This window comes from Heterodontus francisci, chromosome 11 (assembly GCF_036365525.1).
Source record: "Heterodontus francisci isolate sHetFra1 chromosome 11, sHetFra1.hap1, whole genome shotgun sequence".
Classification (NCBI taxonomy): domain Eukaryota; kingdom Metazoa; phylum Chordata; class Chondrichthyes; order Heterodontiformes; family Heterodontidae; genus Heterodontus; species Heterodontus francisci.
This window is the reverse complement of record NC_090381.1, coordinates 38,011,524-38,038,127: the sequence shown is the minus strand read 5'-3', so window position 1 is coordinate 38,038,127 and position 26,604 is coordinate 38,011,524. Positions and strand designations below refer to the sequence as shown.

At 40.6% G+C, this 26,604-nt stretch overlaps 2 protein-coding genes across 4 annotated transcripts in view; one reads left to right on the top strand and one right to left on the bottom strand.

Moving 5' to 3' along the window:
- The first annotated feature begins 2,517 nt into the window (after positions 1-2,517).
- On the top strand, positions 2,518-10,393 carry LOC137374837 (potassium channel regulatory protein-like). 2 transcript variants are annotated; one of them, XM_068041383.1, is made up of 3 exons: positions 2,518-3,250; positions 8,517-8,566; positions 9,555-9,633. In XM_068041383.1, the coding sequence occupies exons 1-3, from the start codon at positions 2,610-2,612 to the stop codon at positions 9,566-9,568; spliced, it is 705 nt and encodes a 234-aa protein (XP_067897484.1). In that variant the 5' UTR covers positions 2,518-2,609; the 3' UTR covers positions 9,569-9,633. The 2 variants fall into 2 exon arrangements, with proteins under 2 accessions (XP_067897484.1, XP_067897483.1); XM_068041382.1 differs by lacking the exon at positions 8,517-8,566 and having other exon boundaries at positions 9,555-10,393.
- A 10,482-nt stretch (positions 10,394-20,875) lies between these two features.
- uggt1 (UDP-glucose glycoprotein glucosyltransferase 1) overlaps positions 20,876-26,604 on the bottom strand; it is a 141,983-nt gene continuing 136,254 nt past the window's right edge. For both annotated transcript variants that reach the window (XM_068042002.1, XM_068042003.1), the window contains one exon: positions 20,876-25,320. In XM_068042002.1, coding sequence (XP_067898103.1) covers positions 25,295-25,320 — 26 coding nt within the window. In that variant the 3' untranslated portion in view covers positions 20,876-25,294. The remainder of the gene's footprint in view (positions 25,321-26,604) is intronic.

The following is a 26,604-nucleotide window of genomic DNA, read 5'->3' as shown; positions in this document are numbered from 1 at the left end:
GGGGCTCTGGTGACTAGTCTAGTGACATTACCACTATGCCACTGCCACCCTGGTTTTTGTTTTCTCAATGCTCATGTAAGGAAAGTTCTGGCTTACCCACTACCCACCACCAGACAGACACCTGCATGGTGGAATTGAGGGTGGTGACAGAGAAATCAAATTGGGTACAAATCAACATTCAAATGGAACTGATCCAATAGTACACGTAAAGAATTTAATTTGTTAACGGAAGAAACACTTTGTTGCTTTAATCTTTCATTTTCAAAAAGAAATTCCCCTTTACAATGACAGGATCTTTGTAAATAGGTTTCACTTAAAAAAGCTACTGTGAGCTCTTTTTCTTCAGCCCAACTTTATTTTTGCACGCAATCTACTGCCTTTTGATTTAAAGAAGACCCAGGGTAGCAGGGACCTGTTGGGAATTTTAAAACTTAACACTGGAATATTACTTGTCTCTTTGGTAAGATTCACAGGACTACAAATAATATCCTAAGAAAATGTGGATTTTTATCACACTTTAAACTAAAACATATATATGTATATATATATATATATATATATATATATATAGTTACTGCAGAAGCCATATCTCAACACATCTCACTCTGCTCGGCTACACCCACAACTCCCTGGTCATCTGTAACGTGATCTCACTTCCTCTGGTTACCTTCACTTACAGCTTCTTAAGGTGGTCCTCTCTTAAGGTGGTCCCACAACAAACACCAGTCGCAGCAGATATTCTGCTACTGGGAAGAGAACTTTTATTATTTTTTTTTAAGTGCCTAAGGCCCCAATTTTTGTGTAAAAAAACTTCAAAAATAATTAGAATTCCTTACAGTGAATTGTATAGCCTTTTATTTGGAAAGGTCACCTAAGGGGCCTACTCTTGCTCCTAATTCGTATGTTTGTATGGAGTACATACATTTAAATAAAACCAGTCAGCTTGAACAAAGTGAAGCGGATCCGATAGACAGAATGCAATGCCTGCCTCGATCACTCCCTCTCTCTCACACACACACACACACACACACACACAAAAAGTGTTGCTACAGATCATAGCAATAGTTTGTAGAATCTGAGAGAAGGTACAGATTGGGATTTATGTTGTTTAAGAGTCAGAACATCATACTTATTTGCCCAATTCTACTGGTCTCTTCCCTGCTGTGGGCAGCACCATTAATAAATTGGAAAAATCAATACTGTGTAATGACCAGGTGAGAAAGGGGTCTCGGGGTTCCCTCTCAGCCTTTGCCTGGTTTAACCGTAATAGGGTTTAATTTTTTAAAACACCATGTTTTCGCTCCCCCTCAGTGAATCCTTGTTCACTGCTTTCCACTTGCAAGTCAAAGAAATCAATCAGACAAGTTTTCATAGACTTAAACAAGAAAGGTGGAAGTTTATCTTAATCTTAAACTCTAATTCGGTTAACGACTACGAATACGTGACGCAACCACACTAGCGTGCGTATGCGATAAACACACAGCAGATAGGGACAGAAAATGTAGAAAGAATAAAGGGGAAATGTTTGAAGCAATATCTGGGTTTCTATTTACAGTCCTTTGAGTTCGATGTAGAGTGGTTGACGGTAAGTCTTGCCGGTTCGTTGGGGCCCAGTGCACAATTTAAAACCTGTTTCAATGTATGAGTCTTTTCTCTCATGAGGTTTGAGTGACTTCAGTGGATCCAGAGATTACTGAGACAGAGGGAGAGAGAGAGACTCTCTTCTTCCAAGTTCATTTGAACTCTGCAGTCTGACGCAAGCTGTCCTGTGAGCAGTTCAAAACCAGACCTGGGCTAGCAGGTTAGTCATGTGACTCACTTTTTTTTAACAAACTCCTGCGTTTGTGGATTCCAAACCTCTCGGTGGGGGGAGGGGGTGTGTGTAGTGCTGTCTCAATCTTTGCCCAGCCCAATCTTTGTTAATTGAATCAAAGCAATTCTTTTGACTCTCACAGCACTCTCTTAGTATGCAAATGTTTTTCCTGCCACTGCCGATCTCTTTAAACAAGTCATCGCTTCACTCCAGCAACAGTTTAAAATTGATGTTCATGTGACGAAATTAATATGTCTCATTCTTGGCAGGTGGGGGTCTTCATGACAACTGTGTCAGTTTTACTGCCAAACGGACATATCCCACTCCCTGAACTTCAGTTGCTGTGCCTTGTCACAGTGTCATGAATAAAAGAGATATTGAATGTTTGCCTGCCAACTGGCATATACAGTCACTGGCAGCATTGATCATTGTTAACCACTTTAAGAGTTGAGTAACCATTTTCCTTCTGCTTGCCCCTGCCACTGATGCTCAATAGAACACTTGCAAACAGCAGTGCTAGAAATACACATGAAATCCTAAAGGGTGTTACACTGTGATCACAATGCAGTGTAGGGTTTATATTGAGTGTTCTCATGCCTCTCTGGACAAAACCAGTTTGGCAGAGGGGGTGTGTTTCTTACTGTGTGCTTCTGCTTTGCTTCTTAGCAACCAAATAGAAGCAACACACAAGAAAAAGTCTTGATCTGTAAGCACTCATTTTAATTTTTCCTATTTCTGATTAATCAAGAATCTCATAACATTTAGTTTTCTGACTAAAAAGGAATTAACTTTGCTCATGAAGGCATCCACTGTTTGGACTTTTGCTTTCAATAAGATCCACCTTATTCTCTGCATACTGCCGCAGAAAATGGATGAGGAACAGCAGCCCTTAAAGTTAAATGTTGGAGGAAAGATTTTTGAGACGCTTCCCGACACTCTTGCCAAGGTTCCCAGCTCCAAGCTTTGCAGGATTCTGACTGGATCAGAGCCCTCCATACAACAGATAGGATCCAGGGAGTACTTTATAGACAGAGATGGATCTTTGTTTGGATACATTTTAGACTTCCTCCGGACATCTGAGTTACTGCTGCCCAGTGACTTCTGTGACTATGACTTGCTGGGAAAGGAGTTTGAGTTCTATGAACTGGATCCAGTGTTGTACACAATTGAGACGTTGCAGAGGAAAAATAAATCAGAGATTCTGGAGATACGCTACATTCGAAAGGGGATGGGAGCCTTTTTCAGAGTCTTTGGATCATCTGTGGAAACAGTTGACGAACTTTCCAGTCACATAATAATGCATGTGGAGAAAAGGAACTTAAGTCCACGAGCTTCTATTGAGAAAAAAAACCCTACTGCTGTGCAGAATCCTTCATTCCATGACCTAGTTTTCCAGTGTGGAGCGAACCCCTATGAGAACGGAGGGCAAGTTAATATGTAAGTACTAAATCCAAAATAACAATTTACATATTAGTTACAAATCAAACCTAACAAGAGTTTAGTAAAAGGGCCTAGTATATTAATATACTGCATGCAGAGTGTTACAAACCAGCTTACTGCACATGATTTTCAACAAAACAGTTAAATTTTCCTTCAATGCCTAGAACACCTAATTCATTTGTGGGAATGCACAGCTTTAAGCTGTGCGATTTATGCGAGTGTAATTTCATTGGTTTGTTAATTACACAGAAAAGTGGGCATTTTCCTGTTTTCCAGGAATTTGAACACTTTATGGTGATATACTGATCTGCACTGTTCTCACTTACTTCTTGGGAGACACTTGGGCAATAGGTTCACCCCCTGATGGAGAGGCACTGGTATGCATTGTTTTTATTGGTGATGCCCATGTTCACCACCATATAGTAAGTTGCTGATGTGCACCATGTTCAGCACATCACAGAGAGATGCTAATGGGCATCTTGTGCATTACATATTTACAACTGAAACAGTTCAGTCAGACCAACAGTCAATGCTGGTGTTTATGCTCCACACTAGCTTCCTCCCACCTTAATTCATTTCACCCTATCAACATATCCTTTAATGCCTTTCATGTATTTACTTAGCTCCCCCTTAAATGAATCTATAGCTATGACCAAGGTGGGAGGAGTGCACTGTCTTTTCTAGTCCCACTTCTCCACAGGTCACAACATATATTTAAAAACGTTTACCCAGTTACCAATTCGGTCAATCATATACTCCACTCTATCCCAGAATAAAATACACCAACCAGGTTTCTTTAATAAACAACAAAATTATCTGTTTATAATCGAACTATCAAGACTTATCCACTAACGAAGCAAAGCACAGATTGAAATATGAAAGTTCCCTTTTTAAATTCCCCCCCCCCCCCCCCCCACACACACACACATATACTCACTCTGAAAAAAATACAGAAATTCTCTCTGCAGAGGTCTGTTAACAAAAAAGACAAAAAAAAACTTCGGCCAAATACTTGCTAATTCTTGAAGAAAAAAGAGAAGATATGGAAGGAAGTCAGTTGTCCCTTTTGGTCTGGTGTCTGGCAAAACGGAGATGAGTCACCAGGATCTTTTCTAAAGCAGTTCTTCTCAGGCGGTGTTGAGAATTAATCTGGCAGGTTTTTCCAGCTTCTCAGGAGAGATACAGAACCAGGGATTTTAGCTCTCCCACAGGGTTTCTTCAAAGAAGTAGAGAAAGAGGTGAGCTGACTGCTTTTTCCTTGGCAAGATGATCTCTAACTGTCTTCAAAACAGTTCAGACCCCAAATGAACTGAAAACACTATCTTCCCCAAACAGAAAGTCAACCTACTGACCTCCATAAAACTTGACATGCAATTTCTCTGTAAACATCTTCTCCAGGTCACCAAGGTTTCTGTTGTTTATTTAGCTTAAATCACATGATTTCCAGCACAGGTTGTTTTTAAACAATATCTTAAATGTCCTTCCAGTGAACTTGGTAAAATGAAACACATCCATGGAATCTTTTCAGGTTTAACACAAATCCTCAAAAAACAAAATATTAACAAATGGAACATATAATATAGTGAACTTTCATAACACTATGCTATTCACCTCAACTACCCCACATGTGTTCCACATTCTCACCAATCTCTCAGTAAATAAGTTTCTTCTGAATTTCTTATTGGATTTATTAGTGACTATCTTATAATTATTACCCCTAGTTTTGGATTCCTTCACAAGTGGAAACATCTCCACATTAATCATAATTTTAAAAACTATCAGGCCACCTCTCAGTCTTTTCAGTTCTAGAGAAAAGAGCACCGGCCTGCTCAGTCTTTTGTGACTGTCCTTGTAAATCTTAGTTGCAACTTCTCCAGTGCCTCTAAATCATTTTTTTGTAATATGAGGCTGGATTTTCAAAGGCCGCTGTGGACAGGAATGGCTGGGAGCGCGATTTGAGTGTCATGTTCTCAGAGGTTGGCATGAGTCCTGCCCTTTCTCGAATGCGATGCTATTTTTAAAGGGACACTGGCATGAGGGAATGGGTGGGGCACACGCCTCAAATTGAGTGCCTGTTGAGCTCATAAAAGAGCTCATTAACAGGCTTATCAGTAGCAGTCCACAATTTTTAAAAGCTGGGACTGCGGCACAGTGGCGCAGTGGTTAGCACTGCAGCCTCACAGCTCCAGGGACCCGGGTTCAATTCTGGGTACTGCCTGTGTGGAGTTTGCAAGTTCTCCCTGTGTCTGCGTGGGTTTCCTCCGGGTGCTCCGGTTTCCTCCCACATGCCAAAGACTTGCAGGTTGATAGGTAAATTGGCCATTATAAATTGCCCCTAGTATAGGTAGGTGGTAGGGAAATATAGGGACAGGTGGGGATGTGGTAGGAATATGGGATTAATGTAGAATTAGTATAAATGGGTGGTTGATGGTCGGCACAGACTCGGTGGGCCGAAGGGCCTGTTTCAGTGCTGTATCTCTAAACAAAACTAAGAGGCCATGTGGTGAATATGAAAGGGTTGTGAAAACATGAACAGTGTGGAGGGCCCTGAAGGCTGTGAGAAGGGCTGATTAAAAGGCTACAGAGGCACAAAATAAAACTGAGCTGCTTCAAAAGTGTCACAGTTGCCATTGGTGCTTGCCCGCTTTTCTCAGTAGTGAGTGGCAGGGATGTGAGGCCATTGCTATCTCTTGGGTATCTGGGTTGGCAGGGGAAGGCCTGGTGAATGCACAAAGCCCAGCTGAGGGAATTCAGATGGGAACAGGATTGGACAGAGCAGCCAGGATGAGCTGCGGCAGATGCAAACTCCTGGACAGGAGGAGGCTAGAGGAGCACAGCAGGGGGATTGCAAGGGGAGGAAGGTGCTACCCAAGACATCGGTGCACAGTCCAAGAGTCAGTTACCTGCAAATGACAGAACGCCATTGCCGTGGGAGCCTGCACCTATCCAGACAGGTGGTCTTAGTCCTATGTGCTCTGATCCACAATGGTGTGAGGCCTCACGTCCTCCATGGCAGTCCCCTCCCTGCAGCTGTCAAGGTCTCCAACACCCTGAATTTCTATGCAACAAAATTGTTTCAGGGATCAGCTATGGACCTAGGTAACATCTTGCAGTCAGCAGCTCATCAAACCATCAGGCAGGTCACGGATGCTATTTTCAGGAGGGCAGAGGACTACAGCTACTTTGATACTGATGGGCCTGTGTAGGCACAGAGGGAATTGGGTTCAGCCTCCATCATCGGATTCCCCCAGGTGCAGGGCATCATTGATTGCGCCCATGTGAGCAAAGAGGCACCCAGTGACTGGCTAGTGAAATCCATCATCAGGAAGGACTTCCACTCCCTGAACACCCAACTGGTCTGTGACCACAACAAGAGCTTCCTCCATATGTGCGCTCGCTTTCTTGGCAGCTGCCATGACTCCTTCATCCTTCACCAGTTCAAGCTGTCTCAGATCTTCACTCCATCCCCCAAAGTGCATGGATGGATCCAAGGGGACAAGGGAAATCCTTTAAATAAATGGCTATTGACCCCTCTATGGGAGCCCCAGAGAGAGGCACAGACGCGAAACAACCAATGCTGCCTGCTCAGCGGCCAACCATTGAGCTGGCCATTGGGTTACTGAAGATGTGATTCCAGTGCCTGCAACGGGCGGGTGGTACCCTCCCATATCCTCCTGCAAAGATCTTGGTGATTGTGGTGGTCTGCTGTGCTCTCCATAACATGGCCCTCCAGAGAGGTGTGCACCTTGAGGACAGTGAGGACCTGGAAGGAGACAACTCATCGGGGAAGGGGCAGGAGGTAAGAGAGGAGGAGGAAGAGGGGGATAACACTGACCAGAGAAGTGCGCCTGCTGCATGACGAAGTGACCTCCTGCTGCCACCCTCCAGAAGAAGACCTCTCTCCTCTCCATCATGGTCTGCAGCATTATATCCAGGTGGGCATCGATGAAATGAGGGACTGACCTACCCCTAGTGCCAGGCCTCAAACTCCCCTGAGACATCTTGCTTCCCTCTGGTGCTATGAAAGGTAGATCCTCAGGACAACCAGAAGCCTCAGTGGTGGCTGGCATGGAAGTCTACATGAGCCCCGCACTTGATCTGACCCGCTGCCATTTTCAATCCCACTGGCTCTAAGTGGACAGGAAACCTGTCTCCATACCAATTAAGGGCTTACCCATTGGAAAATTGCAATCTGAATCAGCTTCTCAGAGGAGGCAGGTTTCGGACACAAAACCAGACCCGGTTCCACAAATATTGATATTGTAATTCAATTCCCAAGTATAAATCATTTACCCAAATGAAGAACAACAATGGTCCCAGCACTGCTTTCTGTGGAACACCGCTTCCCACCTTCTGCTTATCTGAGTAACTATTTAACCCCTATTCTCTGCTTTTAAGCGAGTTTATTATCCACTTTTCTACTTATCCCCTGACTCCATAAGCTCTGACATTAGTCATCAGGCTACAATGCAGTACCTTATCAAAGACCTTTTGAAAATTCAAGTTTGAACATCAATTATATTACCTTTGTCAACTCTTTATGATGCTTCTTCAAAGAAATCAATAAGATTGGTCAAGCAGGAAATTCACTTTTCAAATCCATGCTGACTTCTCTTTATATTATTTTGGCATCTGGATGTTTTCAAGTACATTTTGAGTAAATTTGATCTTTGCTGCAACTAACATAAAGCTAACTGGTCTATAGTTTCCTGCATTTGTTCTATCTCCTTTTTTTAAACGTAGGAATAATGTTATCTGTCTGCCAGTCTTCTGGCACTATTTCCTTATATATATATATATATTTATATAGCATGTGCTAACTTAGCTGATCACGGCAAATTCAATGATAGCGACAGTAAAGCTGGCCTTAGTGCAGATAGAGTCATTGAATCATTTATGGCACAGAAGAAGGCCATTCGACCCATCGAGTCCATGCTGGCTCTCCACAGAGCAATGCAGTCAGTCCCACTTCTGGCTCGATCCCCATAGCCCTGCAATTTATTTCTCTCAGATGACCTTCCTCTTGATCCATTGATCATCTCTGCATCCACCACCCTTGAGGGCAGCGATTTCCAGGTCATTACCATTGAATGCGTAAAAAAGTGCTTCCTCCTTCCCCTTTTGCCCAAAACTTTCAATCTGTGTTTCCTAGTTCTTGTACCATTTTTTAATGCAAACAGTTTTACCTTGTCTAACTTATCTAAGCCTGTCATAATCTTATGTACACTTCTATTAACTCTCCCCTCAATCTCCTTTGTTCTAGGGAGAACAAACACAGCTTTTCCAACTTAACCCATCCCTGGAACCATTCTGGTAAATCTCCTCTGTACCCTCTCAAGGGCCGTCACATCCTTCCTAAAGTGTGTTGACCAGAACTGGATGCAATTCTCCAGTTGGGGCCTAACTAGAGCATTATAAAGGTTCAGCATAACTTCCCTGCTTTTGTATTCAATACGTCTATTTATGAAGCCCAAGATACCGTATGCTTTACTAACCACTCTCTCAATATGTCCTGCTACCTTCATAGATTGATGCACATGCACCCCCAGGTCCCTCTGATTCTACACACTCTTTAGAACTGTGCCATTAAGTATGTATTGCCTCCCCCTATTCCTTCTACCAAAATACATCACCTCACACTTGTTAGTATTAAATTCCATCAGCCACCTCTCTGTCCATTTACCTATGTCCTGTTGCATGCAGTTCATATCCTCACAGTTTACCACATCTCCAAGTTTGGTGTCATCAGAAAATTTTGAGATTCTATTCTGTATTGCAAGATCCAAGTCATTTCTATATAGCAAAAAAAAGTAGTGGTCCCAGCGCTGACCCTTGAGGAACACCGCTGTCTACTATCCTCCAGTCTGAAAAATAACCATTTACTATGACTTGCTTTCTGTCATTAAGCCAGTTTTTTTTATCCAATAGGACACTGACCCTCATTCCTTGAGCTTCAATTTTGTTAATCAGATCGACCACATTGTTATCCTGTAACTCCTACTTGAAGTGTGCATATTAGATGGCAGTAGGAGAAAGGTGAGGGGAGGAATGTAGATAAAATTGGCAAGGAATAAAAGGGCAAGTTATATAGAATTAAAAGGATTTCTGTTTCTGTATATCCTTGGTTGGTAAACAATGCAAATCAACAAACTACTATTACAGGTAAGCCATCATTTAGAAACCTCAAGGGGAAAGACATGTGGCAGATTATTGACAGTAACTACCAAATTATATTGTTCATCTCACAAAATCAATTTTTTGCAAGATGCTTTCCCAGTTCTTTGTACCTTCTATTCCTCAGATACGTGCAAGTAACTCCAGAGGACAGAAAAGTTCTTCTGGGTTTCAATGTCTTGGGAATTCTTCTTGATTACCTAACAAAGGTTGGATTCTATCTCCAGGACACAAGGGCAGTCCATCATCAGGAGAGCACAGTGGAATGTTATACATTCAAACGTAATATGAACTCAACCACAGTAAGACACAAGCATCACATGACTGTCTTGCACTGCTGATCAACAGCAAAATGAGAGTGTTGGGCAACTGACTGAGTGAATGTATTCAATATTACCAACAGTTTATCATATCAGATAGTTAATACAAATATAAGAAAATCCCCACTGACTTTATGAGAACAACTGTTCTTTTTGTTCAGTGACAAGTGATGGGAAATGGTGCCTTGTGAATTTATTTGATTGATAAGGCAGAGACAAACCTTAAAATTAAGCTAATGTAATTGTGAATCTCAGCAATGGCAATATGGCTGAAAACACTGTCAACCAAAGATTAATCCAGACCCTGCACTGCATTACAACTGCAGTTTGCTGCTCGCAGAATTCATCTTCATGGTAAGGAGAGTCCAAAGAGAGAAATACAAAATTTCAAGCTTGGTAAATATTACATGTACGTCAATGGAAAGTGAGAGATTAAATCTATCAATGAGTTCTTCTTTTGAGGTATTACCCCAATAGAGAACCAACTGGCATGATATTGATACACAAAAGCTCAACTCATGTACTGCTTGTATTCCAATTTGATTTCCTGAATTATCTAGATCTCAATCTTTTTTGCTTTTGAAGTTCTATGTTATATAAATTCCACAGACCCCCTGTAACACAAGTTTTTTTTCCTGTAAAAAAAAACGTGACACAATAAAAAATGTTCGTTACCATTTTTGTTTTAATTTGAAACTTGTTGCTGGCGCTGAGCGACAACTCTGTCAAGACGTGGCGGTTACCTTTGACAAGCACATGCTCAATGTTAATCCTGGCTCAGTTATGGTGAAGTTAGACTTGCCAACGTCAGTAGAATTATACTGAAGTTGGTAGAGTGTCATCGAGGTTTGTAAACTGACACCGAGGTTGTTAGAGTTGTATAAAGTTAATAGATTGTCACTGAAGTTAGTAAACTGATACTGAAGTTAGTAGTCTTATACTAAAGTTAATAGACTGCGGTTGAGCTTGGTAAACTGTCACTGGAACCAATGAGTGCTGATGAGAGTGATGGTGTCGACAGCAGTAACAGCTCTCGCTTCTCCTCTTGTCTGTTACTAACGCATCAAATGGAGCACGTCCACTAAAATTGGACACCACCTCCTGGACAGCACAGTGGACCCATGACCATGACACTCTGGGGCCGAGTAGCTGCTTCCGATCCCTCACGTCCTGTTCGGGACCTGGGATTAAAGTGATAGTTAATTGGGAATTCAGGCCTGTAAGGTAAAACACTATGCCAGTGAATCCAGCATTTCTTGTTTTTGTTTCAGGTAAAACACTATGCCTGGGATACTAGCATCTTCAGGGATTGGCTTTAAATTAATTTTAAATCCTCTGCACGGTGGAGACATGGAGCCACTGGAAGACCCTTTGAAACATTCTTGCAGATCTCTAGGGGACCACAGACTGGAGAATCCCTGATCTAGATTGCTAGCAATGCTTACAATTGAGAAACCAGTGTGAAGGGCCAAGGCACATATTGCAGGTCAAAGTTGGAAAAAATGAAAATCATAAAGGACTTATTCCTGCTAAGCTACTTAGTTGCCCTGGCTGCCTGCTTCTATTTTGCAGTCCTGTCCACGGCCAGGTGGCCTTGTAGGAGCACCAGATGTCTGCTGGAGGCCTTTCACAACAATGCTGGGACTGGAGTGTATAGTGGACATGCTCAGCCATTGCAGATCAGCCATGATCTTATTGAATGTTGGGGCAGGCTTGAGGGGCCGCATGGCCTACTCCTGCTCCTATTTCTTTTGTTCTTATATTATTTGGTTTTATAAGTTTCCTTTGTTCCTTTTCCAGCTATTTTGTTAGTTGTGCCCCTTTTAAAAAAAAAAGGGGCTTATCAAAAAGAATGGGCTTCAGTGATTGGCACTGGGGTGGCCCATCGATACCTCATTGCCTCAATAGAAAGGGCATACAATAGGGTTTTAGATTTAAAATGTATTTTTAAAGCAAACTACACGAAAGAAACCCTGTGTGTTTTTCATCACCACATGACAAGTGACATGCGTATTAGATGCTAAATTTGTATTTTTACGTCTAAAGATTACAGGAGCAAGGAAAAATTAGGGAGAAGTAGTTCCACAATTGATGCCCTGGGAAAGGAATAAGGATGACACTGTAGTGTTTGACTGATCAGTTTTGGTTGCTAGAGCACAGAAATGGAATTGTGGGAGATTTCTGGAAGCGTCTGGGAGATATTTTGAATCCGTCTCACAGACACAGCTGCTGTTAAGCCATGTGCTCCAATCTGTAAGACCTTTTATTGTTAATGTGCTCTAAATAAACCAGCTGGTTATTTAACACAGCGTGATATATGCATTGCTCAGAGTTAAATCGGAAATCGAAATTAAACCCACCGTAAACACACCAAAAACTTGGCGACAAAGATGAGTGAACAGAATCTAATGCTACTGCTCCAAAACCTTTCCCGCTGATGGCAGAAAATTCTCCTTTGAATTGGGAGTGATGTATTTCGGGATTCAAGACCTACTTGCTAGCTATCAGGATGGGCAGCCCAAATTAGCAGCAAACCGTAAGAAAGCAATACTCGTACACTGCTTCAGGGCAGAAGGACAGCGTGTCTTCGGGAGGCTCACAGAAGATAAGTCTACATTCGATGCGGCAGTGAATGCTCTCGGAAAATACTTTGGAACAAAGATAAGAGTGATGATAGAGGGATATGCGTTCCGCCAGAGATCCCAAGGACATGGTGAGTCCATTAAACAATATGTGACAGCATTGCAGCAATTGGCATCTACATGTAAATTTGACACACTAACCAACGAACTGATTCATGACTAATTAATAGAAAAGACTTCAATTCCATGAATTAGGGAACGTCTCCTCATGGAGAATGATGATTTAACCTTGGAAAATCCATAACCATAGCAGTCCTGATCGAGTTTGCCATATTAGATTCAAAGAGGTTACACAAACATGCACCCTTAGACTCAGAGTTGTAGACACAGCTTCAGTGCAAGGGTTAACGCCAAGAAAACCTCAGCAGCCTCATCAAAATGTGCCCCAGCATGGTCAGTTCCCTGCAAAACTGTGCCCAACTTGTGGAAATCCTCATCAAGTTACAATGCCATATCCAGATGGAGGGCAAATGGGTAACTCATGTTCAAAATGGCACCATTTTGCAAAGATGTGCAAGTCGTCAAAGGAAAAGACTTCATCGGTTTGACACGTAGGGGAGTCTCTTCCTCAGAGTGAGATACAACATGTATATTCTATCACTAAAAGGAAAGCACCAAGTCGCTTAAAGGAGTGCTCAGTCGAAATCGCAGGCATCTGAGTGTCGCTTCTTATCAATGTTGGTGCAAAAGTATCTATTTTGAGTGACAAACTCTACTTTCGGTATTTTTCACAATTCTCTCTCACTCCTACAACAGACACTCTTCAAGCTTATGACAACACTATTATTCCAGTTTCAGGGATGATCACCATTCCAGTACGCTATAAAAATGTCACCCTAGACAGCTTCACGTTCTATGTAGCTAAAGGCTGAAGCCTTATGAGGGTAAACCCATTCGATAGGCTTGGATTCAAACTTGAAGAGCCCACCGGAGCACACATTAATGGGATTGATAATGCAGATTATACATGCCAGTATCCTTCCTCATTTACTGGATTTGGGGAGATCAAGGGGAGTACCTGTCATGCTCCTCGCGTCGACACATCAATTTGACCAGTTTCTGAGTTTGAGACGGTTGCCGTTTGCAATCCATACTGAAGTGTCACAGAAGCTGAAACGACTAAAAGCTGATGGTCTAATTGAATGAATCAACTCATCATCATGGATATCAAATCTAGTTATTGCACGATAGAAAAATGGTGAACTCTGAATATGCATTGACCTAAAGGCCATTAACAAAGCTTTCATACTGGACAAGCATCCACTTCCTACAATTCAAGAACTGTCAGCATCATTTCATGACTCCAAAATCTTCACGAAGTTGGATATGCGACGGAGTTATCTTCAGATACCTCTTGCAGAACAAAGTCGATATCTTACAGCTTTTGTTACTCATGAAGGTGTGTTTCAGTAACAAAGAATGCCATATGGACTAGGTTCGGCACCTAGTACATTCCAGAAGATAGTTTCTTCAATCTTGTCGGATGTTGACAGGACGCTCAACCTACTTGACGACGTCTGTGTCCATGGATGGGACAAAGCTGAACATGATCAACGATTATCAGCAGTTCTCACTTGACTTGTAAAACACAATTTGACGCTCAACAAGCACAAATCCATATTTGCCGCACCCGAGATTAACTTTCTAGGCTACAGAGTGACAGCAGCTACAGTAAAGCCTACAACACGACAACGTCAAAGCACTTCCAACACTGGCTAATGTTAAAGAATTAGCATCGTTTCTAGGTACTACCAACTTCTATCATAAAGTCATTCCGAATTACGTGGAGATTGTGGAGCCTCTGAGGAAGCTACTCCGTAAAGAGGCTCACTGGGAATGGACTGTCACACATCAGTCAGCATCTGAAACATTAAAGGCGAAGTTAGCACCTCCACCAGTCCTTGCGCATTTCAGCCCACAGGCGAAAACGTTATGTTACAACAGATGCGTCGGGAACTGTAATTGGTGCTGTACTCTCAATACACTGATGGATGCGAACGACCAATAGCTTAAATTTTCTACTGGAGAGCGGGAAGCACTAGCCTGCATCTATGCATGCGAGCATTGGCACATGTATCTTTTTGGTAGAAAGTTTACTCTTCGTACTGATCACCAAGCGTTGTTTATATTATTAGCTGTGTCAGGATCTGGTCATCAACCTCTACACATCTACACAGATGGTCAAATCATCTACATCAGTACAACTCCAAGGTCGAATACCTTGCGGGTTCATGCAACCGAGTAGCGAATATGCTTAGCCATAATACTGTCACAGATTGCGTTAATGGCAGCAAAGCAACTTGCGACATTGAAGACTATGTGATCGCAGTGATTTCGCGTGTGGCCGCCAGTCTGGTTATACGAGAGGAGTTGGAGACAGAGTCAGCAGCAGATGACTTACTACAGTTATTAAGTCAATACCTCAAATCTGAGTGGCCTTGTGATATTGGGGAAGAACTGATCCCGTTTTACAGGGTACGCAACAAACTCGCTTTGTTTGGTGATAACTGGATTGTACGTGGCACTCAGGCAGTTATACCAAAGGCACTACAGCAACGTGTATTGCATCTTGCCCATGAAGGACATTCAGGTGTTGTTAAGATGAAACAATGATCCCGTGAAGCAGTCCAGAAATAGATCACTGTATAGGAGAGTTCATTAGGGACTGCGTAGCTTCTGCGCTCAATGAAAAATCTGTTAAACCTTATCTTTTGTCTCTAAAACTGACCCCATGGCCAACGAAACCATGGCAACAACTTCATGTTGATATTTTTGGAGAAGTGCAAGCAGCCCCTAGGAATCAATGGTTTCCGTTTGTTGTCCACGATCTCCACAGCAAATGGCCGGAAATGGCTACAAGTTCCATTACAACCACTTCAGTCATCGACTTCCTGGACAAATTATTTACAAAATGGGGTTTGCCAGAGACCATCACTACAGACAATGGACCACAGTTTGTCTTAAGTCAATTCACGGAATTCCTAGTTATGGAATCCATCACCAGCTGACGTGACACTACAACCCACAATCGAATGGTGGTGTTGAACGGTTCAACAGGGTGATAAAGGAAAGCCTGAAAGCTAGTATGGCGGAAGGCAAAACATTCAAACAGCTCTTTCACATCCTACTCTGACCATTCTCAAGCCACCACTACCCGTTAACAAGGAGGTCAGAACGAAAACAGATGAAATCGCAAAGTGTCAAGATAAAGCAAAAGCATGCCTTGACAAACATACAGGTGCAAGGGAACCACAGTTTAAAGTTGGAGATTGGGTTCAAATCAAATGGCCAAATCGCAACCAAAAACTTGCTTCATCAGTATCACATCCAAAGCAGATTAAACGTTTGCTCAGTACAAATGCTTATCTGTTGGTTGACAACAGCAGGTGGAACGCAAGACGTTTAATAGGAAGCAGACCAGGATATTCTGAGGATAGGGGTTATGAGGACATATTTCCTTCTCCTCTGAATGATAATAATCTGCCTCATCAAGCCAACCAAACAGCCACAACCTCAAATTCGTAGATCTAATCGAAGACCTAAGAGACCTTTCTATCTCAAAGACTTTCTCTGTACTTAGAGAAACCCGACAAGTTGAATGCTAAGAAATAACCTGATATATACATGTTTGTTGTTCAGAATATGTTAAGGTAAAAATAAGGTCTTTCATCAAAAGGGGGGAGAATGTGGTGTTTGACTGATCAGTTTTGATTGCTTATACCTCCAAGTGGAGCTAGAGAGCAGAAATGGAATTGCGGGGGAGTTCTGGAAGCTTACGGGAGACATTTTGAATCTGTCTCACAGACACAGGCTGCTGTTAAGACATGTGCTCCAAACTGTAAGACTTTTTATTGTTCGTCTTAATGTGCTTTAAATAAAACAGTTGATTATTTAACAAAGTATGATATCTGCATTGCTCAGAGTTAAATCGGATATCGAAATTAAACCCAGCAAAACACAACAGACGCTGCACACTGAATCCTCACTTTAATACAATGGGGATACGAGGAAAGGGAACAGCAGGCAGAATGGAGTATTTAAAACTGAATTTCAAAAAACTCAGATGTACAAACTATCGTAATTTAGATAAAATGAAGACAGAATAGGAAATGCTGGTCAGACAATATGCTTTTTCTAGCAATTTGTGCAAAAGGGCAAGGAAAGAACACTCCCCAAATATGAGAACAATCCTAAAGTCTTGAATGGCCTTGGACTTTACAGATAGTTGATAGACTTGAAGGGGAAAATAAGTGTTTGGCAGAAATAACAATAGGGATGGGGTAACCCTACTTGAAGTCAGATAGGCTAACTCTGTGTGGCATGCAATCGTACAGTTCTTCTCTTTTCTATGTTCTCCCCAGCCCAACAAATTTAAACCACCACAATTAAAACTATACAAAGCCCGCACACACGAGCTTGCATTTATATTCCCATTCATGCAATTGATTTAGAAATTCCCTCCACCCCAAAAAGAAATAACAAGGCTCAATTAGTAATTCCAATCACATGCAAAATTCAGAACAATTCCACTTCAGTGAAAAGGTACAAAAACAAAAAAAAATTGCTGAAATATTAAAGAAGCACATCCTGGCTTTTGTAACAATGCCTTCCTCTGCTAAAATAATAAACATGGCCATGTTTATTAATAAGGTCAATGCAGAGGCTCCATTTCACAGGGACATGGCCTACGGTCAAATTTTATTAATATATTTTCTATTTTCGTCCTTTTTGAAGTTGATTTAACTCAAGCTGTAGATGGCTAGAAATAATTAGAAGATAGTTTTTCTCCTCCCTCCATGTACATTGACTCCTTTGTTGGGATTTTGATTTCACAGCATCACCCATTGTGTGCGTCAACCAAGTATCAACAGGTTCTCCAACACAACTGTTCTTCTTTAAAAGCAAATTCTCTTCACTAATAATTGGTAAAGAAAAAGAAACTACTTCAAATATTAGTTAGTTATCTTCCTAATTTGTTACATGAATCCTAATAGGGGCAATGTAGTTACAATTTTATCTATAGTTCAGCAACCAAATAATTCTCCTTTTAATACTTTTTAATTGATGCATTTGGAAGAACTGTATTTTATACCGCCTTCAAATAGCAGTTTCTGTCCATCAGTGTGAAAAGTTCTGTTGAATAGTTCTGTAAGACAAATCAATTTAGTATGTACCATTATCTATTACATTTGTTATGAAAGTGCTTCTATATTTTTTTTAAGTATGTTTTTCAGGGCTTATATTTAAATTGTGAAGATGGATTCATTGGAAGGCTGAAGATTTCATAGAAGCCGGACTTTACTTTGATGTTGACAGTTCATTGAAAGGACACTGAGAAACCTTGGTGACCTGGGGAATATGTTTACAGAGAAGTGACAGGTCAAAATTTATAGGAGTCAGGAGGCTCGACTCGAGATATTGGGCTGTATTTTACAACGTTGCTGCCGATACATAAAGAATAGTGGTCCGCCCACTTGGACTGCATGTCGCAGAGCCGCCATGATATTCAGAACGGCAGCTTATTTAAATGGCCAAGGTAGACCGTCTACCCCGATGACGTGGAGGGGGCGGGCAGTCTGTCCCCTGCAATGGCATCACCAGGCACTGACACCATTTTTAAAGGGCTTCGAGTCCTTCCATTTAGTTTCAATAAAGAAATGTTTCAAAAAAATTTACATTTAAATTTTCCCCTCTCCCACCCAATAACCATGCAATGCATTGCTTGCCCTCTCCCCCCAAAATTTGAACTCTAACCCTTCCCACCATCTCTAAACCAATAAGATTGGTTTGACCCCACTACCCCTCCCTGCACTGAAAAACTTACCTGCTCTCTCCTCCCCACCAGTGTTACACCTCAGTTTCCCGGATGGGGATCCGACAGCATGGGAGTACCGGCACAAATACTGCAGCGGACGGAAGACCGAGGTAATTAATTCCATTATTTAAATGTTTAAATTTTGGTCCCGTCGCCGAGTGAAGGGGTGGGGGCTGCCCCAAGGCCTCGCCACTGCTGGTAATATCGGGCCAGGCCTTCCCAGCGTTGAGGCCCGTGGCGGGTCTCTGCTGAAGAAATTTTCCAGCCCCCGCTGTCGGGGTGGTGGGTGGGTCTGCAAAATTCAGCCTATTGTTTTTAGTTTTGCTTTGGACAGTATGTTGGGGTGTGAACTGTTTTGAAGACAGTTGGAGAAAACCAGCCAAGAGAGCAGCCCCATGAGTTCACCCTCTTCCATCTCTTTGAGAACTTGCTGAGAATCAAGTGCAAGAAAGAGAAACTGATGCTGCAATCTCCTGAAAAGGCTGCCAAACTGATCCTCAACGTTTCCTGAAAAGAACTGCTCTAGAAAGATCCCAGTGCCAGCCGTTTATGCGTATTTGGGACAGCAGACCAAAAAGGGACAACTAACATCTTTCCAGATTTTTTCTTCAAGAATTTGCAAGTATTTGACCAAAGTATTCTTTTTTTTTTGTCCGTTTTTGTAACAGACCTCTGCAAAGACAATTTCTGTTTTTTTTCAGTGTGAGAGTTTGTGTGGGGGAATTTAAAAAGGGAACTTTCATATTTCAATCTGTGTTAATTGCTTTGCTTCGTTACTGGTTGAGTCTTGTTTTATATTAAACATAATTTTGTTGTGTATTAAAGAAACCTAGTTGGTGTATCTTATTTTGGGATAAAGAGTAGAGTAATGCACCGGTAACTAGGTAAACATTTTTAAAAATGTATGTTGTGACTTGTGGAGCAGTGGAACTAGAAGAGACTGTGCACTCCTCCCGCCTCGGTCGTAACATATAATTGGTAGCTCTCTGTGCGGGATAACCCAACACCGACGCTGTGCAAATCAAAGTCCAGCTTCTGTGAAATTATCAGCCTTCCAATGAATCCATCTTCACAGTTTAAATATGTCTTCAAAAACATATACTTAAATATGGAAGCACTTTCGTAACACAGTTCAATAAGAAATATTAAGATATATATTTCATGCCCAGAGGCCAATTGAGGCCCTTAAGTGGCCTATTAACGGTCGTGGGTTGTGGAAATGGGGTTCGCCTGCCTTTTCGGCCAGCGCTGGAAGTCCCACCTCGTCTGCAAAATCCAGCCCAGCATGTGAGCCCTCAGGTGATACTTATTAGCAGAATGATTCAAACTGACAACAATCAGTAATCACTCACGCCACTTTTTCTATGTAATGAATAAGCAAACTTATTGGTTTTGAAAAAAGTCAGAGGCCAAGTCTTTGAACAGCCATTAAGTAACAATTTCTACAGAATACCTAGCATTGTTTCTGATAATTAATGGCAGGGAACTTATAAAGAGAGTAAGTAAAAGCACGTACATTTTTACAATCATCCACTATTCTTTAAACAATCCATATGTACTTATTTTAACAATTGGTGCCTTTACTTTTCTATATACTAACAATTGCAAACTGCTGTTAGTCTCTTCACTTAAATTCCTCCGCTTTTTGACTTTGAGGTACTATAACGTACTGCAGTTTGGTAAGACTTCCGTTCTGGCTTCTCGAATCAACCTTTTTGTTTCTTACAGGCATTTCTGTAACAACCTGGTTATGTCTGAAATAATTCACTGAAATTGTGCAATTGTAATGGATAATGTTCTAGAAACAAATGGCCTAGATCTTAAATATCAAGCATCTGGGAGAATGCAGCACTGAAGCTGGAGGTTGATATTACTGAATTTACTTGGTTCTTTTCCCTGAGAAAAAATTTGAAAAATATGTGCCTCATTATTGCACTTTCATTTGTGTATTAATTCTGATTATATAAAAGTGTATTTATATAGCGCTTTTCACAATCTCAGGACATCCCAAAGCACTACTAGAGTGTAATCACTGTTGTAATGTGGGACGTGCAGCAGCCAAATTTGCATACAAGTGCCCACAAACAGCCATAATGACCAGATAATTTTTGTTTTCGTGGTGTTGATTGAGAGATAAATATTTCCCAAGACACTGGGGAAATCTTCCCAGCTTTTGTCATTCAGCACTGAAACAAGCCCTTTGGCCCACCGAGCCTGTGCCGACCAACAAATTGTTTGAACTTGTACCAGGGGATCTTTTACATCACCTGGGGAGGGTAGATGGGGCCTCAGTTTAATGTCTGATCCAAAAGACGGCACTTCTGACAGCGCAGTATTGCATTGGAAAGCCAGCCTAGATTTTGTACTCCTGTTTTTGGAGTGGGGCTTGAATCTACATTCAATTTTACTATTGACTCAGACAGGAGTGCTTTCACTGAACCAGAGCTAAAGACAGAGCAAAATCTTATTCCTGTGCGTTACTGCTGAACACATGTTATCTCCAACACATTGCCATGAAATCCATGGAGTTAGAATGTTAGCTTCCACTGGTGAAGTGACCAGTCTTAAAAGCAGTGAAAGTCTTGCAAATAATAACAATTGAATCACATGCTCAAAAGCAGTCACAAAGTTTGTTTTTCTTTGAAATTTTGAAGAGAGAAACCACAGTGAATCAACTGGCAGCACAACTGCTTTATTGTTACTTTGTGTAGAAAGCATGTTCGAACCACCACAACTTTGGGAAATACAACTCCCAACACTATAAGTGGGTCACACTGAAAACAAAGCATAGTTACTTTCCTTTCAGCAACCGTGATATGGTACCTGCACAAGGCAGCAGAGTATTCTCCAAACCACAAAACTGTATTTTGAATTTCCAGACTGTACAATACATATTTGACAGTGGCTGTGAAAACATCCCTTAATGGGCTGCAACTGGAATCTATACAAAATATAGGTAGTTCAAGTGTGCCACGTTTGAACTAGATTTTGCTTTCACTTTAAAGTGACTGGAGGAGATACAATAATGCAAATAATAAAGCATAAGAAAGAGCAAATCATAAAACAGCAAGAAAATCCTTCTTACAGTGGACATGAAGAAACAGCAAATCCCTGTAAAGTCAATAAATGCTATGACTGCCGAGCAGAATGCTATAACGCCTCTGGTTTGCTTTCTTTCGTGACTGATTTTTTTTTAAGCACCTGGTTAGTGCAACTGTCACTCCAACTTTAAGCTCTGCTTGAAACTTGTGTAATGCAGGTAGTTAATATTTAAACACAAGAAAAGCCTATTCAGTCCATCGAATTAGTCTCTTTACAATTTAGAGACACCAGGCCTCACATCTAATCAGATCTCGAATTCTCCCAAAACCTTTGATTTCAAATGTATATCACCCGAATATCCTTTTCCCCCTTGAGATTGGTTTAAATTTTCTTCTCACTAATTTAAATTTATGCTCTCTTGTTCTACTGGCCATGGTAACCTTAAAGCCATATTGAAGGTGCATCTCATGGAAAGTATGCCACTTTATATATTAACGAGATCCCTTTATCCATGTTCTCTCTAGACTTTGGAGCTTAAGCATTTCTCATTTTTCATGAATCATTCCATTTGCACTCCTGATCGTTATTTCTGTTCCTTCCAATGAGTCATTTCTGAAGTATGATGATGAGAACTATGCAATATTCCATTTATATAGTTTACTTTAAAATTAGCTATTGTGATTTTCTTTCATTACCCTAAATTAGTCATGCAATTTCATAATAGGGCTTGGTATTCAATTTCAATCTTTCAAACCTTTCGACTAATCTGCATCAGACCTACTGCAAGGTCAAGAGGCTCACAGCCAGCAATTAAAAAAGGAAAAAATCTTTATTAAAGAAAGCACCACACACCTAGAATACAATCGAACCAATGGAATCAAAGTGTGTGTTTATCCAAGTGTCTGGACGTCAAAATCCCTTCTCTGTGTTGTTAAAAACAAAAAGAAATAAAGACAGTAGGCACAGGCTATTGAGAAGCTTCAAGTGACAGATGTAGAATGCATGTGAATCTATCGGAAAATATCACATATTATAGAAGGTGACAGATGATAATCGGTGTGGCTCACTGTAAATCATTTTAGGAGGATATTTAAGCCACTTTAGGATTTAAGTAAGACTTCACGATGATGACAAAAAAAAGAAAGTTTCGATAATTATTTTCAGGGAACAGCAGTGGGACTGTGGAGCATAAAGAGCTTATTGAACAGCCTTCCATATAACTGGAAGGTGTGTTTCAGGTATGTTAAAATTCAAGGGTGGGTGAAGTTCAGAGACCCAGTGCCTCAAACTCTTCAAATGTAAGGGAACAAATCTAATATTTTGATGCCATGGAAGGGAAACAATTTGTTTTGCATTTTACATGTCACGTCTTGCAATCATACAAAACATTGAAAAGGTTTTTCAAATTGAAAGTTCATAATCATAAATATACCAAAGTTCACATTTCAGCTGTAGAATCCTGAAAGGGCAACAGCGAAACACAAATAGCATTCAAACTTGGCTACTTACTACTGAGTACATCATCTTAAACTTTAGGAAATTCTAGACTTTACAACTAGAGTGCGAGAACTTGAACATTCCAAGACTGGTCAATTTTTAGTATGTTTCAAATCCAGTCTACTCAGGGCACCAGTAGGGATTTCAATCGCTCGTGTTTTACACACTTCGTAATGAAGATGTTTTAAAGTGTTTCAATTTTTAACAAACTTAGTAAGACAGCCATGTCCTGTGGACAGACCATTATTGCACAGCAGTGCAGCATTACTAGCTTCCACATCAGCCTCCTTTACAGCCAATCACAATGCCTGTTTAATGCCAACTAAGGCTGAATTATGGATGGTATAATATTGCGGACTCACATCTGATAAGGACTGGATCAAAATTCCTCAGTTGTTTCATTTGAGCAGCAGACAAATGAGACTTCCAATCATTCAGCTTAAACTTTGCCCCCTAGTGGTGAAAGAAATCTACCAGTTTGCTGGTGGCACCCAGTTGTCCCACAGGTTTTAATTTTGACCACATAGTTTCAAACCTGGTCAGCACACAGCAGAAATGTGCAAGCAAGTTCTTGAAATTTAGCTGTAGATTCATTCCCTATCTTCTCAAAGTTCGGGGTTCTTATATTTTGTCTGCAACGTGCCAAAGCCTTTTTCCCTTTCAATACAGGAACACAATCACAAAAGGCAAACAGGAGTGCAATTAATATTAAACAAAAAATGATAAACATTTCTGACAACCAACACCACATCATGTAATTAAGGAATGGTTTTGTTAATGTTTTCCATCAGGGCTGGTTGTGAAATTTTTCAGTTCATTTCCTGTATGTTTCTTACGTAAGAAATATCCATGTTTCATTGAAGCATAATTACGTAAAATGCATCTGAAGCAGTAAGTCACTCCTTGAGGCCATGGTGAATAGTTCATGTTCCATTATCATGGAATTCAAAGAAAGTATGCAGCTTGGGAAGTTTCCACAGGTTTAGAGAAAGTTTGAAATGATGAGTAAAAACTACCAGCTCTGATGCGTTAACTAACTTCTGGTGATATTCTGTACAGTGGTAAAACTGTGAAGAATTTCCTGCTATATAAGTCTGCTGCAAACACAGCAATATTCTCCCCTTTCGGGTGTCCAATCTATAATCAGCAATGATACAAAGAGCCGTTCACTTGTAACTCACTTCAGGCATTGAGCACAATAAAGGACTTTCTTCCCCAGTTGCACTGCAATTGGGCATGGGTAATAGAAGTAAATCCAGACAGCACTGAATACAAGCATGAATGCTTTGTAGGAGTGGTAGTTTGTATAATGACAAAATGCACTTCGGGCCATTTATACCCAAACTAATCTGTTTGCTGGTTTACACTGAAGATATATTGTAGCTGTATATAAACATTTGTAAAAGGGTAAATTTGAGAATTTGCACTACTGTGAAGATTAGCCTGGATTTACACTAGTTGAAAGCCTTCAATGTATGCCTGACCAAAGTGCCATTTTTGGGTCATGAGGGGATAAATAACAAATACTACATTACTAATACGCAGTCACTGTTATCTAGAGTAGTAGACATTCCAGAATATTTACATAAGACACGTGATCTACATTTCACATCTTCAAATGCAAAATTATTTTCTATAAAACAACAGTAATAAAGACCAATAACTGTATATTCCACAGCAAAACCTTCCATATATAAATTACCAGATTTTGGAATTTTGCTTTGTGATGCCTGGATTACTCGAACATTGATGAATACAACATAGCTGCCGAGGCATTTGAGTATCTTGCTGAAAATACAGACTTATAGAATACATTAACTTCAAACAAGGATTAATTCACCTTGGTCTGCCCTTAAGTAAACAGAGAGTGACAGACAGTGTGCATGAGAGCAAGAGAGGGAGACCGAACGAGCAGGAGAGTGGGACTGTGTGAGTGTGTGAAATCGAGTGAGAGAGATTGGGCGAGAGAGAGAGATTGGGCGAGAGAGAGAGAGATTGGGCGAGAGAGAGAGATTGGGCGAGAGAGAGAGATTGGGCGAGAGAGAGAGATTGGGCGAGAGAGAGAGATTGGACAAGAGAGAGAGATTGGACAAGTGTGTGAGAGAGGAATGAGTTATAGGGTTCATGTATATTCTTCCAAGGACAAGAATAACACATCAACATGTACTGCACTGACCAACCTAGACAACTTGAATTCAGAAGTCTGAAAATTAATACATTAAAAGATTTGGTATTTTTAATTATTGGGATTAAATCATCCCTATGACTTTTGCCTTTCCTAAACTCCACTAACCAACATATAGAAACCATCTAATTTTGCATGATCATTTTTTGTCCCTGAGGTGAATACCTATACATTTTCCAGTGATCCTTGCACCCCATTGCTTTACCACGGAACTGAACCCCAATTATTATACACCTTACATAAGGAAAAAAACATAACAGTACATTCCCATTCCAGTCTCTTAGCTCTTTGTCACATTGAGAAGATTTCACGTAGAAAAAAGGAGAAACTCCTTAAACAGAGTTAAACGGGTCTCATGTTCACAGCTCAAAGCTCAGAATGTGGGACGTGATCTGTGAAATTAAAGAGATACTGCAGGTTAGAGCTCACCAACACACAGCACTAGTAAAATCCAACATAAAGTGAAGACATTGCCCTTTTGAACTGAAACGTGTTCAATCAGGCACACTCCCAGTTTCCACCCCGACCTTCCCTTTATTGCTACTTAAATCCCAATCCAGCCTTTCATCACAAGGACTCCAATACTTACCTTGCAACACTGCATTTCCTGTGCCATTATATAAATAAAGATATAGAAATGTATACTGCTTAGTTACTTAACAGGACTGGTAACTTATCCTGTTTTTGATCATTTTTTTTAAATCAGTGGTTATCAGTCCATGTGCTACTCTTGTAGATGTCTTACAATGTTCATATAAGAAATCTAAATGCTATGCACAAAGTTTTTTTTTTAAGTCATCATTTGACCAGGTGAAAACCAAACCAAAATACTAAATCTTCACTAGGGAACATGCACATTTTGAACTGAATTCTGATAAAGTAACAGCTTGTAATTTTACTTTAGCTTTTTAATACTTTGCAGATTGCACATAGCATGAACATGAACTGATGCAAATTGTGTTATCAATGGGAAAATTTTATCTAAGGAACAGCTTAGATCAACATCACTTCCTTCTCCAAACCATCTAATGGAGCTGCTGCTAGTAACAGTTCACTCTTGGGCTTCTACTTTACACAGTTATACTGCAACTGATCCTTACTGAATCAGCAAATAAAGCTGTTTGCTGATTTTTCCAACGTTGTAGATAAAAGTTATAGTTAACTAAATACTAGTGAATCTAACTACACTAAGTTCTGTGACCATTTGTGATGAGTCTGGAACATGTTTCTCAAGGAACAGATCTTAGCTACCACGTTGACTAGTTCAGTCTGATTCTATTTTCTGCCTTCGATTTCTTTGATGCCATTTGGTTATTATGAGCACTACTTTTAGCTTAGGCAAAGCTGTCACAAAATATTAATATAATACAGCTTTAATATCCTTTTCAGATGGTACTCACTCATTTCAAATGCCTTTTAAATATTGTTACGACTAAGGTGGGAGGAGTGTACTGTTTTTTCTAGTTACACTTCTCCACAGGTCACAACGTATGTTTAAATTTTTTCCCACTTACCAATATGGTCAATCATAGACTCTATTTCTTCCCAGAATAAAACACACCAACCAGGTTTCTTCAATAAACAACAAAATTTTCATCTTATTATAGAACAAGTCTTAACCAATTATGAAGCAAAGCATCAACACACAGATCGAAATACAAAAGATCCCTTTTTAC